Source organism: Petaurus breviceps, unplaced genomic scaffold, assembly GCF_028583685.1.
Source record: "Petaurus breviceps papuanus isolate PSGF00001 unplaced genomic scaffold, PetGlider_PUasm1.0 76, whole genome shotgun sequence".
Taxonomy (NCBI): domain Eukaryota; kingdom Metazoa; phylum Chordata; class Mammalia; order Diprotodontia; family Petauridae; genus Petaurus; species Petaurus breviceps.
In genome coordinates, this window is record NW_027186473.1 from 12,446,819 (window position 1) to 12,467,671 (window position 20,853).

At 40.1% G+C, this 20,853-nt stretch overlaps 1 protein-coding gene and 1 long non-coding RNA gene across 4 annotated transcripts in view; one reads left to right on the forward strand and one right to left on the reverse strand.

Moving 5' to 3' along the window:
* The window catches only part of KDR (kinase insert domain receptor), a 51,805-nt gene extending 42,618 nt beyond the window's left edge, over positions 1–9,187 (reverse strand). For both annotated transcript variants that reach the window (XM_069105256.1, XM_069105254.1), the window contains exons 1-3: positions 8,675–9,187; positions 4,555–4,648; positions 2,739–2,935 (exon numbers count right to left, since the gene is read on the reverse strand). In XM_069105256.1, coding sequence (XP_068961357.1) covers positions 2,739–2,935; positions 4,555–4,648; positions 8,675–8,738 — 355 coding nt within the window. In that variant the 5' untranslated portion in view covers positions 8,739–9,187. The remainder of the gene's footprint in view (positions 1–2,738; positions 2,936–4,554; positions 4,649–8,674) is intronic.
* An 8,502-nt stretch (positions 9,188–17,689) lies between these two features.
* On the forward strand, positions 17,690–19,044 carry LOC138174717 (uncharacterized). 2 transcript variants are annotated; one of them, XR_011171806.1, is made up of 3 exons: positions 17,690–17,776; positions 17,817–17,981; positions 18,762–19,044. It is a non-coding gene; the product is annotated as an uncharacterized lncRNA (long non-coding RNA). The 2 variants fall into 2 exon arrangements; XR_011171805.1 differs by lacking the exon at positions 18,762–19,044 and adding an exon at positions 18,656–18,728 and having other exon boundaries at positions 17,817–18,059.
* Positions 19,045–20,853: the final 1,809 nt, after the last annotated feature.

Genomic DNA, 20,853 nt, shown 5'->3' on the forward strand with positions numbered 1-20,853 from the left:
ATATCTCAAATCAAAGTTTAAGGAGTAATCCAGGAAAACATCCTAAAGTTGCATCATTTTAAGATTATGAAGGTTAACTGCCTGCTTCATACTAAATTAATAATTAGGGCTGAAGCATTCCATCCAAATTCAAGGCAGCTTCTATACCATGGATGACAGGCACCCAGAAAAATTTCCACTCATGTGAATTGTGCTGTGACCAAAGAACTTGGAGTATACACAATAGAAAAGGGAAGAAAATCCTTCAAAACTTTAGCAAAAGAGAAAAGAAAGATTTTTGTGGTCTTTCAATGTTACACAAAATGTATAAAACTGGTGGAAAAGTATCCTCATCTTCAGACAGGGATGGTTTGGACTAGAGGACAGATAAAGCAAGCCAGCAGATTTCAGTGGCAAGCTGATGAATGAGTTTGCCTCCCAAACCTGACACAGTATGGACTCCAAGCCAGGTTGATGAAGAAACAGTTAAAACCTGGATGAGAGGAAAGATAATCATCTCTTCCCCAGTCCTACCCCTACCCCACCCCCTAACAGGAGAGGGACTATTTCCTCTGCAGCTGCAGAGGACAGAAAAGCAGGAGGTCTGACTTTTACTTCTCTACTAGACACATGTCATAGCAAGACTTGATGGAGCCAGGGCCCCACTTCCTATCTCTACTCACTGAATAAGGGAATTGGGTCAGAAGACTAAGGAAGCAAAGGTGGGGAAACAAGTGAGACTCAGAACAAGAGACTGAAGAACTGTCCAAAGTGAACATCCTGACAACCTTTTTCCATTGTAAATCCTCATGACCCCGGGCTTGAACAGCTCAACTCCTAGAATATTGTGGCTCATTCATAACCTTGGACAGGACATGACATTTGAAGTAATACATGAAAGACATGGAAAGTTCCAAAAACACAGTGCACTGACCTTCTTGGTATGATATCCTACCTTCCATCTGCATGCTATGAAAATATGGTGTGACTTCCTTACCATTAAAGAACATGCCCTTGGAAGCTGAATTAACTCTTGGATACCATTAAAAAGTCTCTCTGGCAAGTGGCTTCTATTTCATTGTCTCCCCCCCAAAAGGAAATAAACAAAAAGGACCCAAACAACCACCCATTCTCCCCAAACAAAATATTTACTGTTACTTTGTGAAATGAATTGTCACATGTCTCTGCACTTCCTGACTTGAGAGAAGGAAATATCAAAATATTATAGGAGAGTTTCTCCTTGTAACATTTCCATCCAGGCTGAGAGCAGGAAATCCTTGTAGTCTCCAGAGATAGGCTGATCTCTTCAGCCTGCCAGATCAAAAGAAGCCAGAGATTCACAAAGAACTGAGGCATCCCCCTCCTGAAGTTTGCCTGATACGGTAAATTGGAGAATGGTCTTTTAACTGAGCAGAAAAAGAAAGGGGGGCTAGGGAGATATGCAGAAAGGGGGGGCTGTGCTAAGGGGAGCCTTAGTGGTCTTAGCAGAAGCATCCTATGCATGAGTTATGTCTACACCTAGCAAATGTAATGAACATTCTTAAGTCTTGTGCAATCCAATGGTGGCATATGTTATTTTGATGTAGTTACCATTACTTCAAAGAAAGGATAATGTTGCACAATTGAAATGCAAATAGAGCATGCATTTAAGATCTGAAGAGCTGATTGGAGTCTTTCTCTGCAAATGAAATGCTTCTTTTGAAAGGGGAAATCTTACCCAATCATCTTCAGGAAACACAGAAATCTCAGCATACCCAAGCAAAACACTAGTCACTGTACCTCAAATTTAATTTAGATCATTTTGCTGATGAGGTCTTTGTGGCATAACTAAAACCAGCAGGAGATTACAAAGCACTTAGATGCTATGTGAATGCAACAAAGATAAAAGGGCCACCCTGGGTCTCAGTAACAGAAATCCTTGACCCTGATAGTTCATGGAGGCATGGAGGTATGTTGGAAAGAGCTTTGGATCTGGAGTTAAAGGACTTGGGTTCAAATTCTATTCCTTCATTTATTACTGGTATATGACCTTGAGTAAGACCTGCCTCTCTGAGCCTGTTTCCCCATCTGTAAAATGAAGCAGTTGAACAAGATAACACCTGAGGTCCCATTCAGCTGTAAATCTATAATCCCATTTCAAGTTATAAAACCTAGAAAGCAAGATCTGTCAGTCATTCATTATCTCTGGTATTACAAATGCTAAACCCCTATATGGCATGATAGCACTTAATATACCTTTAAGCCAAAGAACCATTTACTCTACAAGCAAAAAAATAGGAGCATTAAATTTTTTCCCAGAAAAGACAAGTGAAACACACACACACACACACACACACACACACACACACGCACACACAGTGTTTCTGCTTCAAAGCTCTCATACTCCAATAGTTATACTTTCTCCCTTAACTTCACCCCCAAATCTTACTATGAATAAGATTTCAATTGGTATGCATGGCAGAATGCTCTTGGGGAAGGTGGGGGTGTCATCACAGAGCATCATAAACATGAACTTCCCTCTGCCTTTGGAATAAGAGAGAAAAACCAATGAAGTTAAGGGAAAGAGTATGGCATGGACCAGACTCTGAAACAAATGAATGACACCTGTAGTCTCTGAACAACTTTGCATGAGAGGAATTTTGTAGTTTCTGGTCTGCAGTTAGTGTTTAGAGGAAGCCTTTTGTCCTGCTTGGCTCTCTTTTGTTTCTCCTTTGTTCAAAGCTGGGAAGTCATATGGGAAGTCAATTATAACCACTCACCTTGAACGTAGACATAAATGCTTGAGCTCACATCGTTGTCTCGGTACAGGCACTTGTAGGCTCCAGTATCATTTCCTATCACTTTTGTAATTGTGAGTGTCTTACAAAAGGGACTGTCCCAGCAATCAGTCACCATTACCCGATTATCAGAACTGCCCTGGTTGTTGGGCCATTGCCAGCCCAAGTCTCTTTGGCCTCTGCAAAAATAAATGGTTCTAGATTAGACGATGGAATCCTGCACTACAAATCTATCTGCTATCTGGACACAAAGGATTTGCATCTGAATATTGTATGGGTCAAAAAGCCATCATTACTTCAAGGCCTTCTTCCCAGAACAACAGGTCAAATTCTCATCCAAGAGAATGCCACAGAAACTGATTCAGAAGTTCCCTCGGACAACTCTGGTTTCATTCATTCACTCACTCAACAAGTGAGTTGCCTACCTTCGAGACATTCAAAGAGGAAGGTGGCATGCTCCTTGTGTCTGTCTGCTTTAATAAAGGTCCAAATTTGTGTTTGGGCTAAAGTAAGATTTATGTAGGCATCAGGGCATAATGGTTTCAGAGCCAGGAAAACCTGGCTTCAAGTTTTGCCTCCAAAGCACAGTGACTAAGTGATCCAAACAAATCATCTAACCTCTTGGTGCTGAAACTCTAAGTTGCAGAGAAGGGTTAACCTTTACTAATAAAGGAAATTCTTCACTGAAAGCTCCCTACACCAATGAAATTATAAATCCAGTCCCTATCCTTTGTCCCTCCCCCCTTCCCCATACAACTATGGAATATTTGCCCAGATAAATCTGACCTTCTACATAGGTTTTTAATATGTGGGGTTTGGGGGTACCCTTTTCCTAAATGGGTATTGGAAAAAGGTGTGTCCTGGTCCATTCAGGAAGGGAGAGCTGGAGAAAGATTGTTGAATCATACACTGTTTTTCATAGATAGATCTTTCTCACTGGAGGGAATCTGGACTCCAATGAGCTCCAGTGAGAGCATTAAAATACTAAGAACACTGCTTGACAGACTTATACTTAATAAGGATGTGTGTGTATGTGCGTGCATGTGTGTGTGTGTGTGCTAGAGCTTTTACTATAGGAATGCATCTGGTTCCAAAGATTTAAGGTTAGATTTACCCATATGGCTCTTCTAAATCTAGCAATGGCTTGCTATTCAGTGAAATGAGAACCATTTCAACAAGAGTTTAATCAATCTCTTTGTAGATGTCTAGTCCCTCTTGAAATTGTACAAAATTCTTCCACCTTTCTCTGCTTCCCTAAAAAGTACACTTGTATTGATATGTGCTGGGGGCTTTTGGGGGGTAAACACCCCAACTCTTCTATCTTTTCTGCCACTTCTGCTCTAGGAGAAGTTTGTTTACTCAATTAGCCAAATCAACAGTGTGGCTTCAGATAGTAGAAAGCTAGGATTGGAATTCTAAAATAGTCAAAGCACAGTCCTTTATCTATGCAGAGTGTTTACACAAGAATATTCATATACAAATGCTAAATTTTCACTTCCACTATCAGAATTTTATCAAGGTGTGAAGTTCTTTGAGAGAGGAAGAGAGAAGTATCAGTTGCTAGGTGTTTGGGAAAGATCTTGGTACTTCAGCACCAATTTATAGGGTCACTTACTACAAGACTTCTCCATCTGAGCCTTTAGGGATCTAGCCCTAACATACCCAACTAAGCAGATCTACATCTAAGGCTGTTTCATGGCAAATAGAGTCAGTATACAGAGAGCCTAGGTCAATTTTCACCTACCATGACTTTACTTAGGAAGGGGTCTCAGTACTTTTTTTAAAGTGAACTCCTTACCTGCAAGTAATTTGAAGACTTGAATTTGCCGATACAGTAAGTATGTCTTTTTGTGGGCTGAGAACTGGGGGATCAGGTGAAACAGTGGGCAAACCTAGAGAGAGATGAATGTAGTCAGAGCAGTCCCAACAGGAAAAGGACCCCCAAAACAAAGCAACCTTCTTGCTTTTGAACATACTACCCCTTTAACAATTCATTGTGTCAAAACTGAAAAGTTACTTTTCACCATTTCTAGTAAAAGTTCACAAGCTTTGTCATAACAGGAAGAATGGGCAGATGGTCATAAGCTAGGAGAGCAGCTCGGGGATTCATGGAGCGAGGGTGGAGTTCCTGTTTTCCTGCTTTGCCAACTTCAAGGTCTTACAAAAGGATATGGGACATTGAAATAAAATGAACCTTCATTTGATGAGCTCACTCCCCTGGGAAAGTTCTGGACCACATTTCTTATAAAATGTAGGATACACACATTTGCCTAAACTGCTGATTAATGAATCTTGCTCAGAATGTAGTTTGTGCTGTATGAGCAGAGTTCCTTTGTACAACCTGGAGAATCTGTGACCCTGCCTCATTTTCCTTTATGCCATTTAAAAAATATTTCCTCTCTTAACTAGCTTAACTATGGCTCAGGGTAGCTGTCCTTGAGAGGGAAGTGGAAGGGGGCCGGGAAGAAGGGTTGAGGGGGAAGCTCAGCACAATATCAAATAATGTACAGATTAGCTCCCTAGAGATGCAGGCAAGAATTCCAGCTGATGAATGCAGAGCCAATGACTCACAGTTCTGGTCACAAATTGATAATAAGAAAAAGTTGCCCATAGTTTGAAACCAGGACAATTTCATGGGAAAGTGTCTCTACAATGTCCCATTCTGCAGAAGAAGAATCAAATCCTACAATCTATTAGAAATTCATCTAACAAGTCTTAACCAGTAAAAGATCATAAATTTACTGGAAGTTATCAATATGGTATCTGTCCATTGAGATAATACCCTCTCCAATGAATCACTTGAAAAAAAATGAATGCTTATTGGCATAACCATGTGGCAACACAAGAAAAGTGAAGCACAAAGGACAGGGATTTATTCTATATCTTATCCTATCCCATCCCATCCAAAGGAATAAGAAATGTAAATGATTGTGGAAAAAAAAAACTTTCTCTTAAAATTCCCCTATGCTTCCCCCTTTCCCTCTGGAGGTAAGAAATAGTCTTGCCTGAATCTTTAGATAAAACCTCAACTCTCCACTTTATCTTCCCCTAAAACAATAGTGTAGTTAAAAAATAGGAACTTAGACTTTGTCAGTAGGTCCCAGAATGCATGGTATTCTTATTGACTTGGCAATGATCTTAGTATTCATTATCAGCTTGGTATTACAAAAGTTTTCATTAAGAAAGGAATAATTGCCTCTGCACCAAGTGTGTAGTGAAGTAATGCTTTCCAAAGCCAAAGTAAAACTTTAAACATAATTTAGAAGTTTGCTTTTCCTAAGGATAGTAGAAAAAAAAACTTTTAAGTTAATACAGCATCCCTAAAGTTGATTAGAAAAACACTAAGCTGGATCCTTCCAGAGAAGAGTGGAGTGTTATATATATATTGTGGATATCCATTTGTTTTACCTAGCTATTTTTCTTTCCTATGGAGGGTTCTGGAGTATAAAGAACAATAATGAAAAAAAATTCATAAAACTTGTTAAAATTCCATTAGGTTGAGAAATACAATTGGAAACTGGAAATGAGTAGTTTGATAATAAACATAATCCATTCTGTAAGTGCACACTTTGGAATAAGTCGATCAAAGTGAGCGGAAGGGACACCAAAAAAAGAAATAAATCAAAGATAAATTTAGCTAATCATAGTTATTTGGTTTCATGCAAGCTATTGCCCACAGAGAAATCACCTAGGCAGTGCTGAAAAAAAAAGAGAAAGATAAATACAATTCAAAAGTAATTTATCCAGGAAAAAATGGCAGTTGAGTCTGTTAGCTTTTTCATTAAACAACTTCATTGCTGCCCAAAGCAATATAAAAATTTAGCTTATTAAACGTAATAATTTAATTAGCGTAGATTCTTGTTTCTGTTACAGTCAGCAGTCATTTTGGGGATCGTTGGTTATAGATTTGCATTTTCAAGACAAACTCTAGAATAAGAAATGCTTATGTCATTACTCAGGAAGCTGCTTCTATTTTCAAAGCCCATAACCAATATTAATTAATTAGTCCTTCTGTTCCTCTTCCCTGCTCGAACTCAGAAGGAAAGACAACAGTGCTTCTATTCGAAGAAATTGAAGGCAGCAATTATGAACCAATGCCACTAACGGAATCAAATCCTCCTCAAAAGCTCCCTCCCTACTGTTTGGAGGGCAAGGTTGCTCCCATCACTGAGAGGGCCCCTTCGTGAAAAGCTAAGTTCTTTCCTCTGGGTTTAAAAGAAACTCACTTCTTTCTGGAATCCAAATACCCCACACACTTTCTAGACCCTAGACCTGAACGCTAAATATAAGGGGCGGGGGGGGGGGGGGGAGAGGGTGTCTTAGCAACAGACACAGCCATTTGACCTAGTTCTCAGGCTTGGAGAGCCCAATAATTATAAGGTAAAAGCAATCAATGTAGACAGACAATCTGGATAATTGATGGAGAGGAGTCTTTTCTTTGAAAAACAAACAAAACAAAAATTCTCCCCCCCCCCCCCCCTCCCCCAACACCCCAGTAGCAGGAATTATCCAGATAATTGCTTCAGCTGTCTGGATCCCTTTGCCTCAATGTAAACACAGAAGTACCTTTTTACTTTCTAGAAATCGATAAAGTGTGGCTGCAGGGAAAACAGCATTCCCAGCGTGTGTGTCTGTGAGAGCCCCAAAAGGAGGTTAATGCATCCAACTTCTATGTAATCTTAATCTTGCGGAAAATGCGGTTTCGGAGCCAAGAAGGGGCAACTGGCAAGGAAGGTGCCTATTCCTGTGGGGCCGATTTTCGGGCTTACACTTCAAACAAAGGGATTTAAGTCTCGGAGAGGGGGCGCTTTGACAAAGCGGTAAATGCTTTGCAAGTGTAAAATACCCAGTAGAAGAGGAAGGCAGTTGGTGCTTGCCCGAGTCCAAGGAGGCTGCCCGAGATTCGGCGTAGCCCAGGAGCTCCCGCAGTCTCCCCAAGCTTCCAGCAGAGGATCAGGGCTCCTCACCGCCCCCCCCCCCCCAGCCCAAAGACCCCACAGTGGCCACGAGAAAAGATCCTCCTTCCCCAAACGTCCCGCGGTGTGAGGGGGTGGGGCTGGGAGGCAGGCCGGTACTCCTCAACTTGACTTCTCTCCGGCTTTCCGAGGCCCAGTGGCCACACTGGTTCTTCTGGAAAGATTCCCCCGACTGCTTGTGGTTATTCCTGCAGTCCAGAACCTGAGTCTCGAGACCCCCACCGCCACTCTACTTCTTTTGGTCTTAGGCGCCTCTAAGTACCTGACTGCAGCTGTGGACTGAGAGTCAGATCAGCATCTCAGATCCGCTACTTCCTAGCTGTGCGTCCCAGGGCAAATGACTTCCCTTTTCTGGGCCTCAGTTTCCTTATTTGTAAAATACAGGGCTTGGTTGGAGTAGATTGAACAAAGCATGATATCATTATGAATTTTACAATTGGAATTGGGAAGACCAGGGTTCGCATTCCTGTTCTGACACTCGCTAGCAATGTGCCCTTCACCAAGTTGGGTAATCTCTCCGAGCCTACGTTTTCTTATTTGTAAAATGGGCGTAATGATACCTGTAGCACTTACCTCCTCACGTGGTTGTTGTGAGACTCAAATGAGAAAAATGTATATATAGTGCTTTGAAAACTTGGAAGTGCTAAAAAAAATAATGCCAGGTATTACTGTTAGATGATGAGCCCGAAGGCCCCATCCTGCTCTGGGCTTGTTTGCCCGGCTGCGCGTTCCCCTGCCACCTCTTAATCCATTCCGACCGCCAGTATAACCTGTGGGCTCACCCGGCTTTGACTGGATGAAAACTTAGATCCCTGGTTGTGCGACAGCAAAAGGCAAGATTGGTATTGACTTGGTTTTCCCTCGCCTTCTTGGCCCCCATCCCTTGGCCTGGCCCCCGGCTTTTCCCTCCAGACTGGCTCCCGCGTGCCCCGGGATCCTTACCTGAGGCCAGCAGGCTCTTCCCAACGAGCCACAAGAAGACCAGAAGCATCGGGGCGCTTTCCATTCTTTAGATCTGGCAGGACGCAGGCTCCAGCATCCAGATGCTCCAGCGCCGGCTCCTGTCCTGGGGGCTTGCTTTCCCAGTTACTGGCGCGATGGAAGCCACTCCCCCGCCTCCAGTACCAGGAGCTGCCAGTCAGGGCGGGAGGGAGGGCGAAAGCGCCGGGTGCAGATGCCTCCGGCTTCAGTGCCCGAGCTGGTGCCCCTCACTGGCGCCAGAGGAAAGCACTGCTCGCTTCGCGGAGAGATTCCTCGGCCGCCCAGAGAGCTTGCTCTGGGTTCAGGAAAGGACTCTGAGCTCGCGAAGGGGTACGAGTGATGGAAGAAGTGGAGAAGGGGAAATAGACCGGCCTGACCCAGCTTTGCGTCCTTGGGGGCCTGCCTGGGAATCTGTGCCGGGGCAGCCCTTCCACCAGCTCCTCTTGTGAGCGCTCGGGGCGGAGCTGTCCTTTACAGTTCGCTAGACCCGCCCCGTCCCGCCCATGCCCACGCCTCGCTCCTCTTTACCTAGACCAGGCTAAGATTTCACAGGACCTAGTGAAGACGCGTCCCAGATAACTCTGTGCTTTCGGATAGGCCCAATGCTGAGTACATTTTCCGGTCTCTGATTCCTGCTTTGGCGTCCAAAAGGGGTCCCCGTTGCTCTAACCAACAGATGAAGCAGTGGCAGAGAAGAAAGTGGCCTGATTTAAGAGCTGGAGGATCTGGCTATTACCTGTGTGACCCCTAGCAAAGCCCTTCTCCTCTTGGTTTCAAATTCATAATGAGGGTGTTGGACTAGCTAATGTAAAGTTCCTTCAAGTTTTAAATGTCTTTATTATTTTTTTCTTAACATATAAGGCACTGATGATCTGGAGTCCCTTTGGGATTCCTTTGGCTGCCTCTCCCACTTGGAGACAGTGAGGTGATAGGCAGAGGGTGGGATGGTCTCAGTGGTTTCCACAAGTTATGAATTAACACCCAGAATCCCTTGGCGGTCTTCCCTATGTGAGTCCTAATTACTGTTCCTATGAGGTTAGGGAAGCCAAGAGGAATCTGGAGAAGGATTAGTCTCTGCCTAGACTGGGAGGGCAAATTCATTCCAAGAGGGAGACTTAAATGCAATAAGGGAGGACTTCCAAACACATGTAGGATGAGTTCTTCCAAAGATGTAGGATGAGTTCTTCCAAAGGAACAGTTCTATGGGTGGGGCTAGAGAGGGGAGGAAGCCCATCTAGTTCAACCAGGACTGAGATTATGGCTGCTACTCACCATCAACCTCCCATTATATGAAAACCCTCATCCTACAGCGCTGAGCACGGGGATCCTGCTTTGATGAAGGCAACTTGGTGCTTAAAAGTGCCTGTTTCTACCATATCACCCTCTCCCAGCCAGGCATAGTAAGAAGCCTGGAATATAGAACCAACTATGCCCAAAATGTTTCCTAGCATCTCCAGTATTTGTTTGGGTGGTTCAGAATTCTGGGCTTCCCATGAGCTAAGAAGGAAGTCTGCCTCCTTTCTGAATCAATCTCACCTACTAGGTCTGCACTTTGTGGCTGAACCCAAATTTGGAAATAGTTATTTGATTCAGTCTGTGAGCCTAAGATCTTCTGTGCCTTTCTGTGGCAGAAGAGTGATTTAGGTGGGAGGGGCAGAAAAAGGTTTCTGAACACATTTCTTTTTGTTCCAGTTCCCATCTTGCTCTCCTTGATTTTTCACCAGTTTCCTTCATAGCTCAGGAGTCATACTGAGCTTATACTGAGTTCAGTTGTGCAATCGGACAAATTCCCATGTTTCTTGCCTCCTTGGAAGATGTAGGTGTTTTGTCGTCAGTGAGAATGCCTAGAAGATATTGGGGAAGCATATAGAAAGAAACTTTATCACACTATAAGTTGAACATTATAAATCCTACCAGTTTAAAGAATTGTAATTAACCTCATAATTTAGATTCTCCCCTCCCCCCAAAGACTCTCCACCTTCTTTGGCCAGCCAAAGAAGTCAGCTCCCCTGCATGTAAACCAGAAACTTCAGGCTCATGAAAATAGCCATTTTGAAAAAAGAAGAAATAATGACTCCAATGAAAAGACCAGAAATGCCAGGGATCAAATTGAAGTTGTTCTGCCCCACCCAGTGTCACTTTAAAATGTTCAGGTTTCCCCACCTTGAAAAAATCTGAAAAAAAGTTATCTTGACAAACTGTGATTTTTCTACTTTTCTTGTTTTTATTTAATGCACTGTCACAATAAAGTGATTTTTATGAATTGATACAATGGCACAAATAGTTCAGATGCTTAACACATTGCCCTCAGGTGACACTCACTCAAAAACATTTATTGATCATAGCCATGATGGTCCATTTCTACAAAGCATCCATTCTGCCATGCTACTGCAAATTCAATTTTACCTTTTGTTATGTGAGAGAGGGCTTATTGGAGCAGAAAGGCATTGGATCTAAATGGAGGATAAGTGATTAAAGTCTGAATTTTACATGAATTGTATGTAACATTATATATTATACATATATAAATTTTATCTAAACCATAAAAAAAATTGAGAATGGAAGGAATTACTTTCCACAACTCTGGTTAGGGGGCAAATTCTTAACCAGAAAATTGAAATGATCATAAAAGACTAACAGTCCATTTTGATTATGTAAAATTGAGAACTTTTTGCATAATAAATCAATGCAGCTAGAATAAGAAGAGAAGCTGTTGACTAGGGGAAATCCTTGCAGAAATTCTTAAAGGTATGATATATAAGATACATAGAGAACTGATGAAAATATATCTTAACAAGAGACATTTCCTAATAGGTTAGTAGACAAATGATATGAACAGATAGCTTTCTTTTTAAAAACAAATTATTATTATAAGTATTTATTATCTCTCTTTCCGATAAAAGAAAAAGATATATTATAATAGTCAGGGTTCATCAAAATGCATTTTCATATTGATCCCACCCAAAAATGTATGTCTCATTCTGCATTTGAACTGTATCACCTCTCTCTCAAGAGGTGAGTATCTTATTTCACTTTTAGTCCTCTGGGCTTCATCAGAGTTCTCAAATCTTTAAAAGTTATTTTTCTTTGAAACATTGTTATTGGATGAATTGTTCTCTTGGTTTTGCTCACTTCATTCTGCATCAGTTCATACAGGTCTTCCAATATACTTCTGAAATTGTCTATTTTGTCATTTCTTATGGCACAATGATAGTCTATTACATTCACATCCCATAATTTGTTTACTAGGTGGACACCCCTTTAGCTTACAGTTCTTTGCTACTACATCAAAAGTTGCTACAATATTTTTGTACATATTGGTCCTTTTCCACTTTCTTTGATCTTAGGTACAGTGAACAAGTGATTTTGAAAAGAAGAAATGCAAGCTATCAGTATCTAGAAAGATGTTCCAAATCACTAGTAAGAAGGGAAATTCAAATTAAAGCAATGCTAAGGGTCAACCTACACCTATCAGTTTAGCAAAGATAAGAGATGAAAGTAGTAACTGTTGGAATTGTCAGTTGGTCTAACAATCTGGAAAATAATTTGGAACTATGCTAGAAAAGTTACTAAATTGTATGTACTCTGACCCAGTGGCACCACTACTGGCTACTCCCTTACCAAGGAGGTAAAAGTCCAATAACCATTTTTTACAGCATCATTTTTTCTTGTTCCAAAAAAGTGAACAAAATTGGTGCCCATCGTTAGGAGAATGGGTGAACAAATTGTGGTATATAAATGTAATGGAATGTTGTTTCACCATAAGAAATAATGAAAATAAAGAATTTAGATTAACTTTGAAAATCTTCATTAACTGATATAAAGTAGGTAGCACCAAGGGAACAACTCAGACAATAACCTTAATACTGAAGAATTAAATGTTTGGAAAAGCATTGACTAAGCATTCAGTATCTATAAAGTACTGGTCTAAGCATTGGCGAAACCAACAGAAAAGTAAGTCAGTTCCTGCTTGCAAGGAGTTCATTCCCATTCTAATGGGAAAGACAACACACATAAGAGATTTCAGCTACAAATAAGATTGAAAGAACCTAGCTAGATGATGCAGTGGATAGACTATGGGGCCTGGAGTCAGGAAAACCTGAATTCAAATCCAGCCTCAGACACTTACTGGCTGTGTGACCTTGGGCAAGTCATTTAACCCTGCTTGCCTCAGTTTTCTCATCTGTAAAATGAGCTGGAGAAGGAAATGGCAAACTAATCGAATATCTTTGCCAAGAAAACTCCAACAGTCATGAAGAGTCAGACATGACTGAAATGACTGAAAAACAACATAGTTCTTAGGGTATATTGGACCCTGATTTCTCTCCCTCATATTCAGTTCTTTTTTATCATCATTATTTTGGATTCCATCAACAAGTATTTGTCACATGCCTAGTTTATGGAAAACACTGTAACTGGGCACTTGAGATAAAAAGACAAAAATGAAACAATCCCTGACCTGCAGGAAGTTACATTCTACTGAGGAAAGTGACATGTACACAATCAGAATGTAAATATTCAGATTTGCTGACTTAAAAATCAGATGCCATCAAAGCTCTCCAGGATCACTGACATAAAGCATTATCCTAATATAATTCCAGTTAGTCTATTTTACCAGTCCTTATCTTTTAGTCATTTTTTTAATTAAAGATTTGCCACAGGATTTTCAGTAACCCAGTTGAAATTTTCTTTCTGCCACCCATCCCCAAAGTGCCTTCTTTTCTCCTGACCAGTCAAATTCTTTTAACCTACTCTTTTCTCCAGTGATTTGCTGATTTTCAACTGTTATCATTTTTCTTATTATATATTTTCATCTTGCAGGTTGATGTTTATTTCCTTTGCCTTTCTTCTGATAGTTTGTTTTTCTATTCTAGAGGAATATGACTGTCTTGCCAGACGTTTGTTTGGTTCCACATCCTAGTTATATTTACAGCTAAACTGCTACTTGGGAACACACAAGCTTACTCTCTTTCACATTCACATCATGTCCTTGTTCTATATCCCAGTGAATTTTCCTCTATTGATAGCTAGAATTTTACAGTTAAATTAGCACTGCTTCTTAATTTGAAAGACAAATATTACTAAAAAGCCAATCCAATTTTCAGTATTTTTCTTTTTTTCCTATCATGATTACATGCTACTAAATGATGGAAATTATAATTTATAATTTCAGAAATTGGGAAGCTACTAAAACTAAATAAAACATTAAAATACAAATAATATAATCTATATGGACATTGACACTGCTTATAACAATTTCATGCAAAAATTTAACCACTGTAAATCAATTATCATAATGAGGTGACTAAAAGAAACTAAAAACTGCCTCAGTCAGGAAACACTTAATCTCATTGCCAAGCAGAGAAATATGGCAGCCAAGATCAATGCTAGTTTAGAATATAGGATTGTTTGTAAAATTTTATGGGAAAGGATGATGGAAAATGGTGAGAAGCATCACCTCATAAAAGAGAAAGAGGGGGGAAAGCAACTTTAAAGAAAACTTGGCTAGAGACCTAATTAAACAAAGTCATCCCAAGAGCATTTAAGCATCACACGTAAAGAACAACAAATGGTCACAATATGGGATCTATAGAGATTCTGTTTAACTATTTCCACTATCAAGAATAATGAACCAACCACATTTCAGCCCTAGCATTATGGCTCTACATGTTTGCTGGAAGAAATGGAAATGACACTAAAGTAAACAGGGGAGAGAAAAATGCTAAACATTACCCTCAAAAGAGATCCAAGAAACAATTTTGAGGCCCTGATGGATCAATTTTTAAGGCAGGAGAAATGCAGAAAAATTCCAAAGAAGAGGAAAAACACTTGGACTTTAGTATTGAGCATGGAATGGTGACCAAGAGAGCATCAATATCTGCCAATCTATTTGCTTGCTTTCCCATCTATGCAAAAAAAAATGTTAGAATGATTTACCATTATAATAAGGGTATTAGAAGGAAATAAGGAGGCTTCTACCAGTGATAACCAACAAGGATTCATTAAGTGCCTACTATGTGCCAGTTGCCACATATTTACAATCATAAAATTGGTTCAGAGGTAAACACACTAGACCACAGTGTTTATTGTCTATTGATTATAGCACTTGCTTTGGTAGAGCAAACTGCCAGCTTAAAGAATCTCCTCCAAAAAGATGTCTCCCAAGTATATGTCAAAAATCATACACAATTACTGAAATGATGCAACTACAAAGATAATTTCATTCAAGGACCCTGATTACTATTATCAATCTAAGCATAAAGCAGGAGGACATATCACCAGCAAGGATATTCATCTCTCTCCTGGAGGGGATCCAACATAGAAATGGATGGAGAATTTCCCTTTTGATGGTAAGATCTTCCCAATGCTCCTGTTTGTGGAAAATATTATGCTAATTGTAGAAAACCCCATAATATATAGAACTTCCTAAACAAGATACCAGATTAATTTAAAAGAGTCCACCCTAACGACACACATGGGGAAAACAAAGTGAGTGGAGAATTTCTGTGGTCCAAACTATGATACCAATTAGATGGACCAACTATAGAGCTTATTCACATGTCATATCTGGGACAGACACTGCAAGTGGACGATGTGATGGGCCTAAAAAGTGAACAGCAGGAGGAAAGAAAAGCTGTGTTTCATTTAGAGAATTGTACAATTATTTTTAATAGTCTCAAGCTTTTTTATGAAACCAAGGCCTATATTTTCAGCACCAGTAATGATCTGGGGGTATTTTATGACCATGAGTCATGGAAAGCTATATTCTCTGAAGACTTGAGATGGAAGATAATCCAAAAGGTAATGAAAAGGTTATATTGAGCTTGAACAGAATACAACTGCAGATGAGGAATTACACAGGAAAAGTGGTACAAACAATGTATTCAGTGAAAGAAAGGTGAGTTAGTAAAAACAAAGAACAATTCATAGATAACCTGCATCTATGGAGTGTCACAGGAATGCAAGGAAGATTGTTTCATGGACCCCCTTGTGAAAATAGTGAAGAACAGAGATGAGAGTTGCGTAAGATGGACAGCTAGAGATGTGTTGACCTACATTATTGGAGGGAATACCTTCATTGATGAGATCAAGACTCCGAGTCTTACAATATCTATTTTGACCAAAGGAAAGCTGTCGCATAAAGTCTTCAAATATTTTATGAAGGGAAAGATGCAACATCAAAAAAATATTTAAATTGTGAAGCAAATCTGAATAATCCAAAAATTATCTAGGCAGCTCCAATGAAGGGTGTGGGTATAGAATGAGGTAAAGAAATATATGCTGCAATAAAGTTATTATTCACAGTTAAAGAGAAAATTTTGCCTGCCTTTATCTAAGTACCCCCAAAGAAAGTCATTTTAACAAACTTGCAAATCTCTGAAAAGCAGTGTGGCATAGTGAGCCCAGGAAGATCTAAGTTCAAGTCCCACTTATGACATGTGCTAGCTACATGACCCTGAACAAGTCATTCATGTGACCTCTCAGGGCTCTATGAAAATTTTTAAGATTACAAGTTGCAATGAAGATGCCAACCTGAATTTATAGAGGAAGTTACCTCATTGGAAAGTTCTTTATGCCATTAAAATCACAGATTCAATCCCAATATTGTAACTATCTCTAAGGTTGCTATGAGCTCTATAATTACTTTATTGATATACAATAGATCTGTCATTCTTTCTTGACTGATCACCTAATAATTCAGAATCTAATATTCAAATAAATACTTTTCACTTTTATTAACCCAGTATGGTTAATTGGCTTGCTAATATGTTCCCAATGCTGTATTAATGCAACTATTTGGAACTATGGGCAAAAAATATTTTTAATAATAATACCTAGCATTCATATAATGCTTTAACATTTGTAAAGCACTATATGTATGTATGAGTGTGTGTTATCTCATTGGATCTTTACAACAACCCTGGGAGGTAGATGCTATTATCATTCCTATTTTATAGATAAGGAAACTGAGGCTGAGAGAAGTTATATAAATTGGCCAGGGCTATATAGCTAGTAAATGTTTCCATAAAGATTTAAACTTGAGTCTTCCCGACTCCAAGTCCAACAATCTATTTGCTGCACCACCTAAGAAAGGGTGAACTTGAGGAAGGCTCTAAGAATCCTTCAATCAAACTGGATCTATGGGTTCAACTGTGTAATGAATGATTCCCCCTCCCCTTTCTTACCCTCCCAACCTCCCCAGGACCTGAAACCCATAACTTCCTGGAATCCTTAAAAGCAGAATGATCTAAGACTTTCTGAGCCTCCTGGGGCCCTTCTCTATGGGAGCAGACATTGTGGCTTTAGACAGAACCAGATTAGACTAAGGCACGCAAAGAGCTAAATCATCCTAACCTTCTGCTCTTCTCCCACCCTCACCCCCACCCCCTTCATCTATGACCATATCACCACTGCCCTTGGCTACCAGGTGTGAGCCAGACCAAGCTTTGTATACTAAGCCAGATTTTTTTTCTTGTCACCCGAATGACACTGTTTTGTGATTTTTAACATTTATTTTCTGGGGAAATGAAAACTCTTGGTAATTAGTGGTTTCTATTTCTATTGCTACTGATTCTTTTGTTGTCGTTGTTGTATTGTTGGGAAAGCTATGCTTCTCCTTGATGTCACAGTTCTCTCCAAAGAGTAACATAGATGAGAGAAATGTACAGGTGTGTGGTTGTCAAACACTCAAAGGATCTGTGATTTTTTGAGGAATTCCTCACATGAACCCAAAGCATAGTACAGTAACATCATTTAGTGATTTAGTCCAATAATGTCAACCTCAAATAGAAACAGGGGCCACTAGACTGTACTTAAGCATACCTACTGGCACATATTGACGTAACAAAATCACACATTAACATTATCTATGTTCTATCATAGTTTTACATTTTGTTAAATATTTCCCAATTACACTTTTACTGTATTTTGTTTTTCCCAATTACATGTAAAGACAATTTTTGACAATCTTTTTTTTTTCACTGAATATGGTGACTTTATTGATGGTACACAATACAGGACTCTAGGCTTCTTCCCCCTACTACAGGGTTGCTTTGGAACAAGGTTGTGAATGGGATATGGGATCCCTAGTATAGGAACACAGGTTAGGAATGTGGGCTCCCCAGTGGTGGATTTCCTCTTTTTGTCTGGGGATGAAGATCCATGGCTTTCCACTTTACTCCTTGGAGGCCATGTAGACCATGACGTCTACTACACGGTTGCTATAACCATACTCATTGTCATACCAGGAAATGAGCTTGACAAAATGGTCATTGAGGGCAATACCAGCACCAGCATCAAAGGTAGAAGAGTGAGTGTTGCTGTTGAAGTCACAGGATACAACCTGGTCCTCTGTGTAGGCCAAGATGCCCTTCAAGGGTCCCTCTGATGCTTACTCCACCACTTTCTTGATATCATCATATTTGGCAAGTTTCTCCAGGCGGCAGGTGAGATCCACAACAGATACACTGGGAGTAGGAACACGGAAGGCCATGCCTGTGAGCTTCCCATTCAGCTCAGGTATAACCTTGCCTACAGCCTTAGCAACACCAGTGGAAGCAGGGATGATGTTTTGGGCAGCACCACACCCATCACACCACAGCTTACCAGAGGGGCTATCTACTGTCTTCTGGGGAGCAGTAATGGCATGGACTGTAGTCATGAGTCCTTCCACAATGCCAAAGTTGTTATGAATGACCTTGGCCAAGGGGGCCAAGCAGTTGGTGGTGCAGGAAGCATTATTGACAATCTTAAGGGAATTATCATATTTCTTATGGTTCACTCCCATCACGAACATTGGGGCATCAGCAGAAGGCGCAAAGATGATGACCCTCTTGGCTCCACCCTCCAAGTGAGCCCCAGCCTTTTCCATGGTGGTAAAGACTCCAGTGGACTCTACAACATACTCGGCTCCAGCATCTGCCCATTTAATATTGGTGGGAGATAATATTCCTGGAAGATGGTAATGGCTTTTCCATTGATCACCAGCTTCCCATTCTCAGCCTTGACAGTGCCCGAATCATATTGAAACATAAACCATGTAGTGGAGGTCAATGAAGGGGCCACAATGGCCACAATGTCTACTCCACCTGAGGTGAATGCAGCCCTGGTCACCAGGCACCCAATACGGCCAAATCCATTGACTCTGACCTTCACCATCTTGTTTCAGGGATGCTACTTAAGAGGCAGAACCTGGACTGAGCTTGGGAGAAAAGTCAAAAAACAATTTTTGACATTCTTTTAAAAAAATTTTGAGTTCCAAATTTGCTCCCTTCCTCCTTCATGCCCTCCTTTCCTTAGAAGGTAAGTAATTTGAAATAACTTATACATGTGCAATCATATAAAACATATTTCCATATTAGTCATTTTGTACAAGAAGAAACAGAGAAAAAACATGAAAAAATAAAGTGAAAAATAGTAGGCTTTGATCTGCATTCAGATTTCATCAGTTCTTTCTCTGGAAGTGGGTAGCATTTTTTACCATGAGTCTTTTGGAATTGTCTTGAATCATTGTATTGCTGAGAAAAGTTAAATCACTGATCATTGTACAGTATTTTTGTTACTGTGTACAATGTTCTCCTGGTTCTGTTCATTTCACTTTGCATCAGTTCATGTAAGTCTTTCCCCAAATACCTTTTAATCTAGTCCTTGTGTTAACAACTCTGACTTAGGATCATATATTTAGAGTTGGAAGGGACCTCAGAGGCCATCTAGTCCAATTCCCTTATTTTACAGATGAGGACACTGAGGCCCAGGAAGCTAAGTTCTTTGCCCAAGGTCCTCCAGGTAACAAATGTCAGGGGTGAGACTGAACAGGTTCTTACTATCCAAGACCTGCCTTATCCTGGAGACCTGCCTGAGCCACATAGAGGTAGAGAGACTTAGAGCCATACAGCTAACATCAAAGGCAGGATTTGATCACAGTTCTTCTCTCTCCACAACCCCAAGATACCACTATAAGGACAAACAATACCACAAGAAATGAAAGAGTGCTGAACGCGCTCTACAATCCCTGAAGTTCTGTTTTCAATGACAACAGGGAATAATAGGGGAAAAGAAGTAGAAAAACTACAAAATCATCCAATCTTCTCAAAAGATTTAAACCCAGAAAGAATCTTAAAGATTATCTAGTCCAAAAACCTCACTTTAGATGTGAGGAAATAGAGACTCAGAGAAAAAAAGTGAAGCAAGCTGCCCATGGTCCCACTGATAATAAAAAGTAGAATTGGGATTCTGACCTAGGTCCTCTGATTCCCAAAGAAAACGATATTCAAGATGCTGACATTTCAGTTTCAAGGATCTATGATATCCTTGGTGCGCCCTCCACACAATAGTAAGTGATTTCATGAGTTGCCTCTGCAAAAACAAATGAACGAGCAAATGAAAACTCTGGTGATAAGTATGTACACAGACTAGCAAGGCTTGTCTTTGGATGACTGACACACATTACATCAACAAGCCCAGGTCCAAAGCCTTCCACTGCTTGACATTTGAGAATCCAGGGTCAATTCAATTTAATTCCATTCAACAAGTATTTATTAAGTGCTTACTATGTGTCAGGCACAGTATTAGGTACTAAGAATAGACAGTCTAGAACAAAACAGTCCTTGACTTCAAGGGGTTGACATTCTCCTGGGAGGAAAACCATCATTGAGATCCTATAATCTATAGGACCCATAATGAGACATGCTTCCTACCCCCTTACAGAGCAGAGATGGATTCAGGTCACAGACTGAGATGGTCAATATAAAAATTTGTTTTGGTTACTATGCATGTTTGTTGCAGAGGATTCATTTTTCTTTTTTACAAATGGGGGGAAGGGTTATCAGAGGTGAGAAGGAAAGAACATAATTTTTTTTGTTTATTGAAAACAAAGGTGCTGTAATGTACTATTAATCTTGTGATTTTATCAATGTAGGGGGGACCCCTGTTTTCTTTACAATACAGATAAGCAAAAACAAAACAAACACGAAGGAATATTCAATAAATACAAATTAATATACAATAAATACAAATGAGCTTATACTAAATACAAATAAATACAAACATACAATAAATACAAAAACATATAATAAATACAAAACAAAGGAATTTCTGGGCCAAGGGTAACCCTAACAAATAGATTAGGAATAACCTTTTAT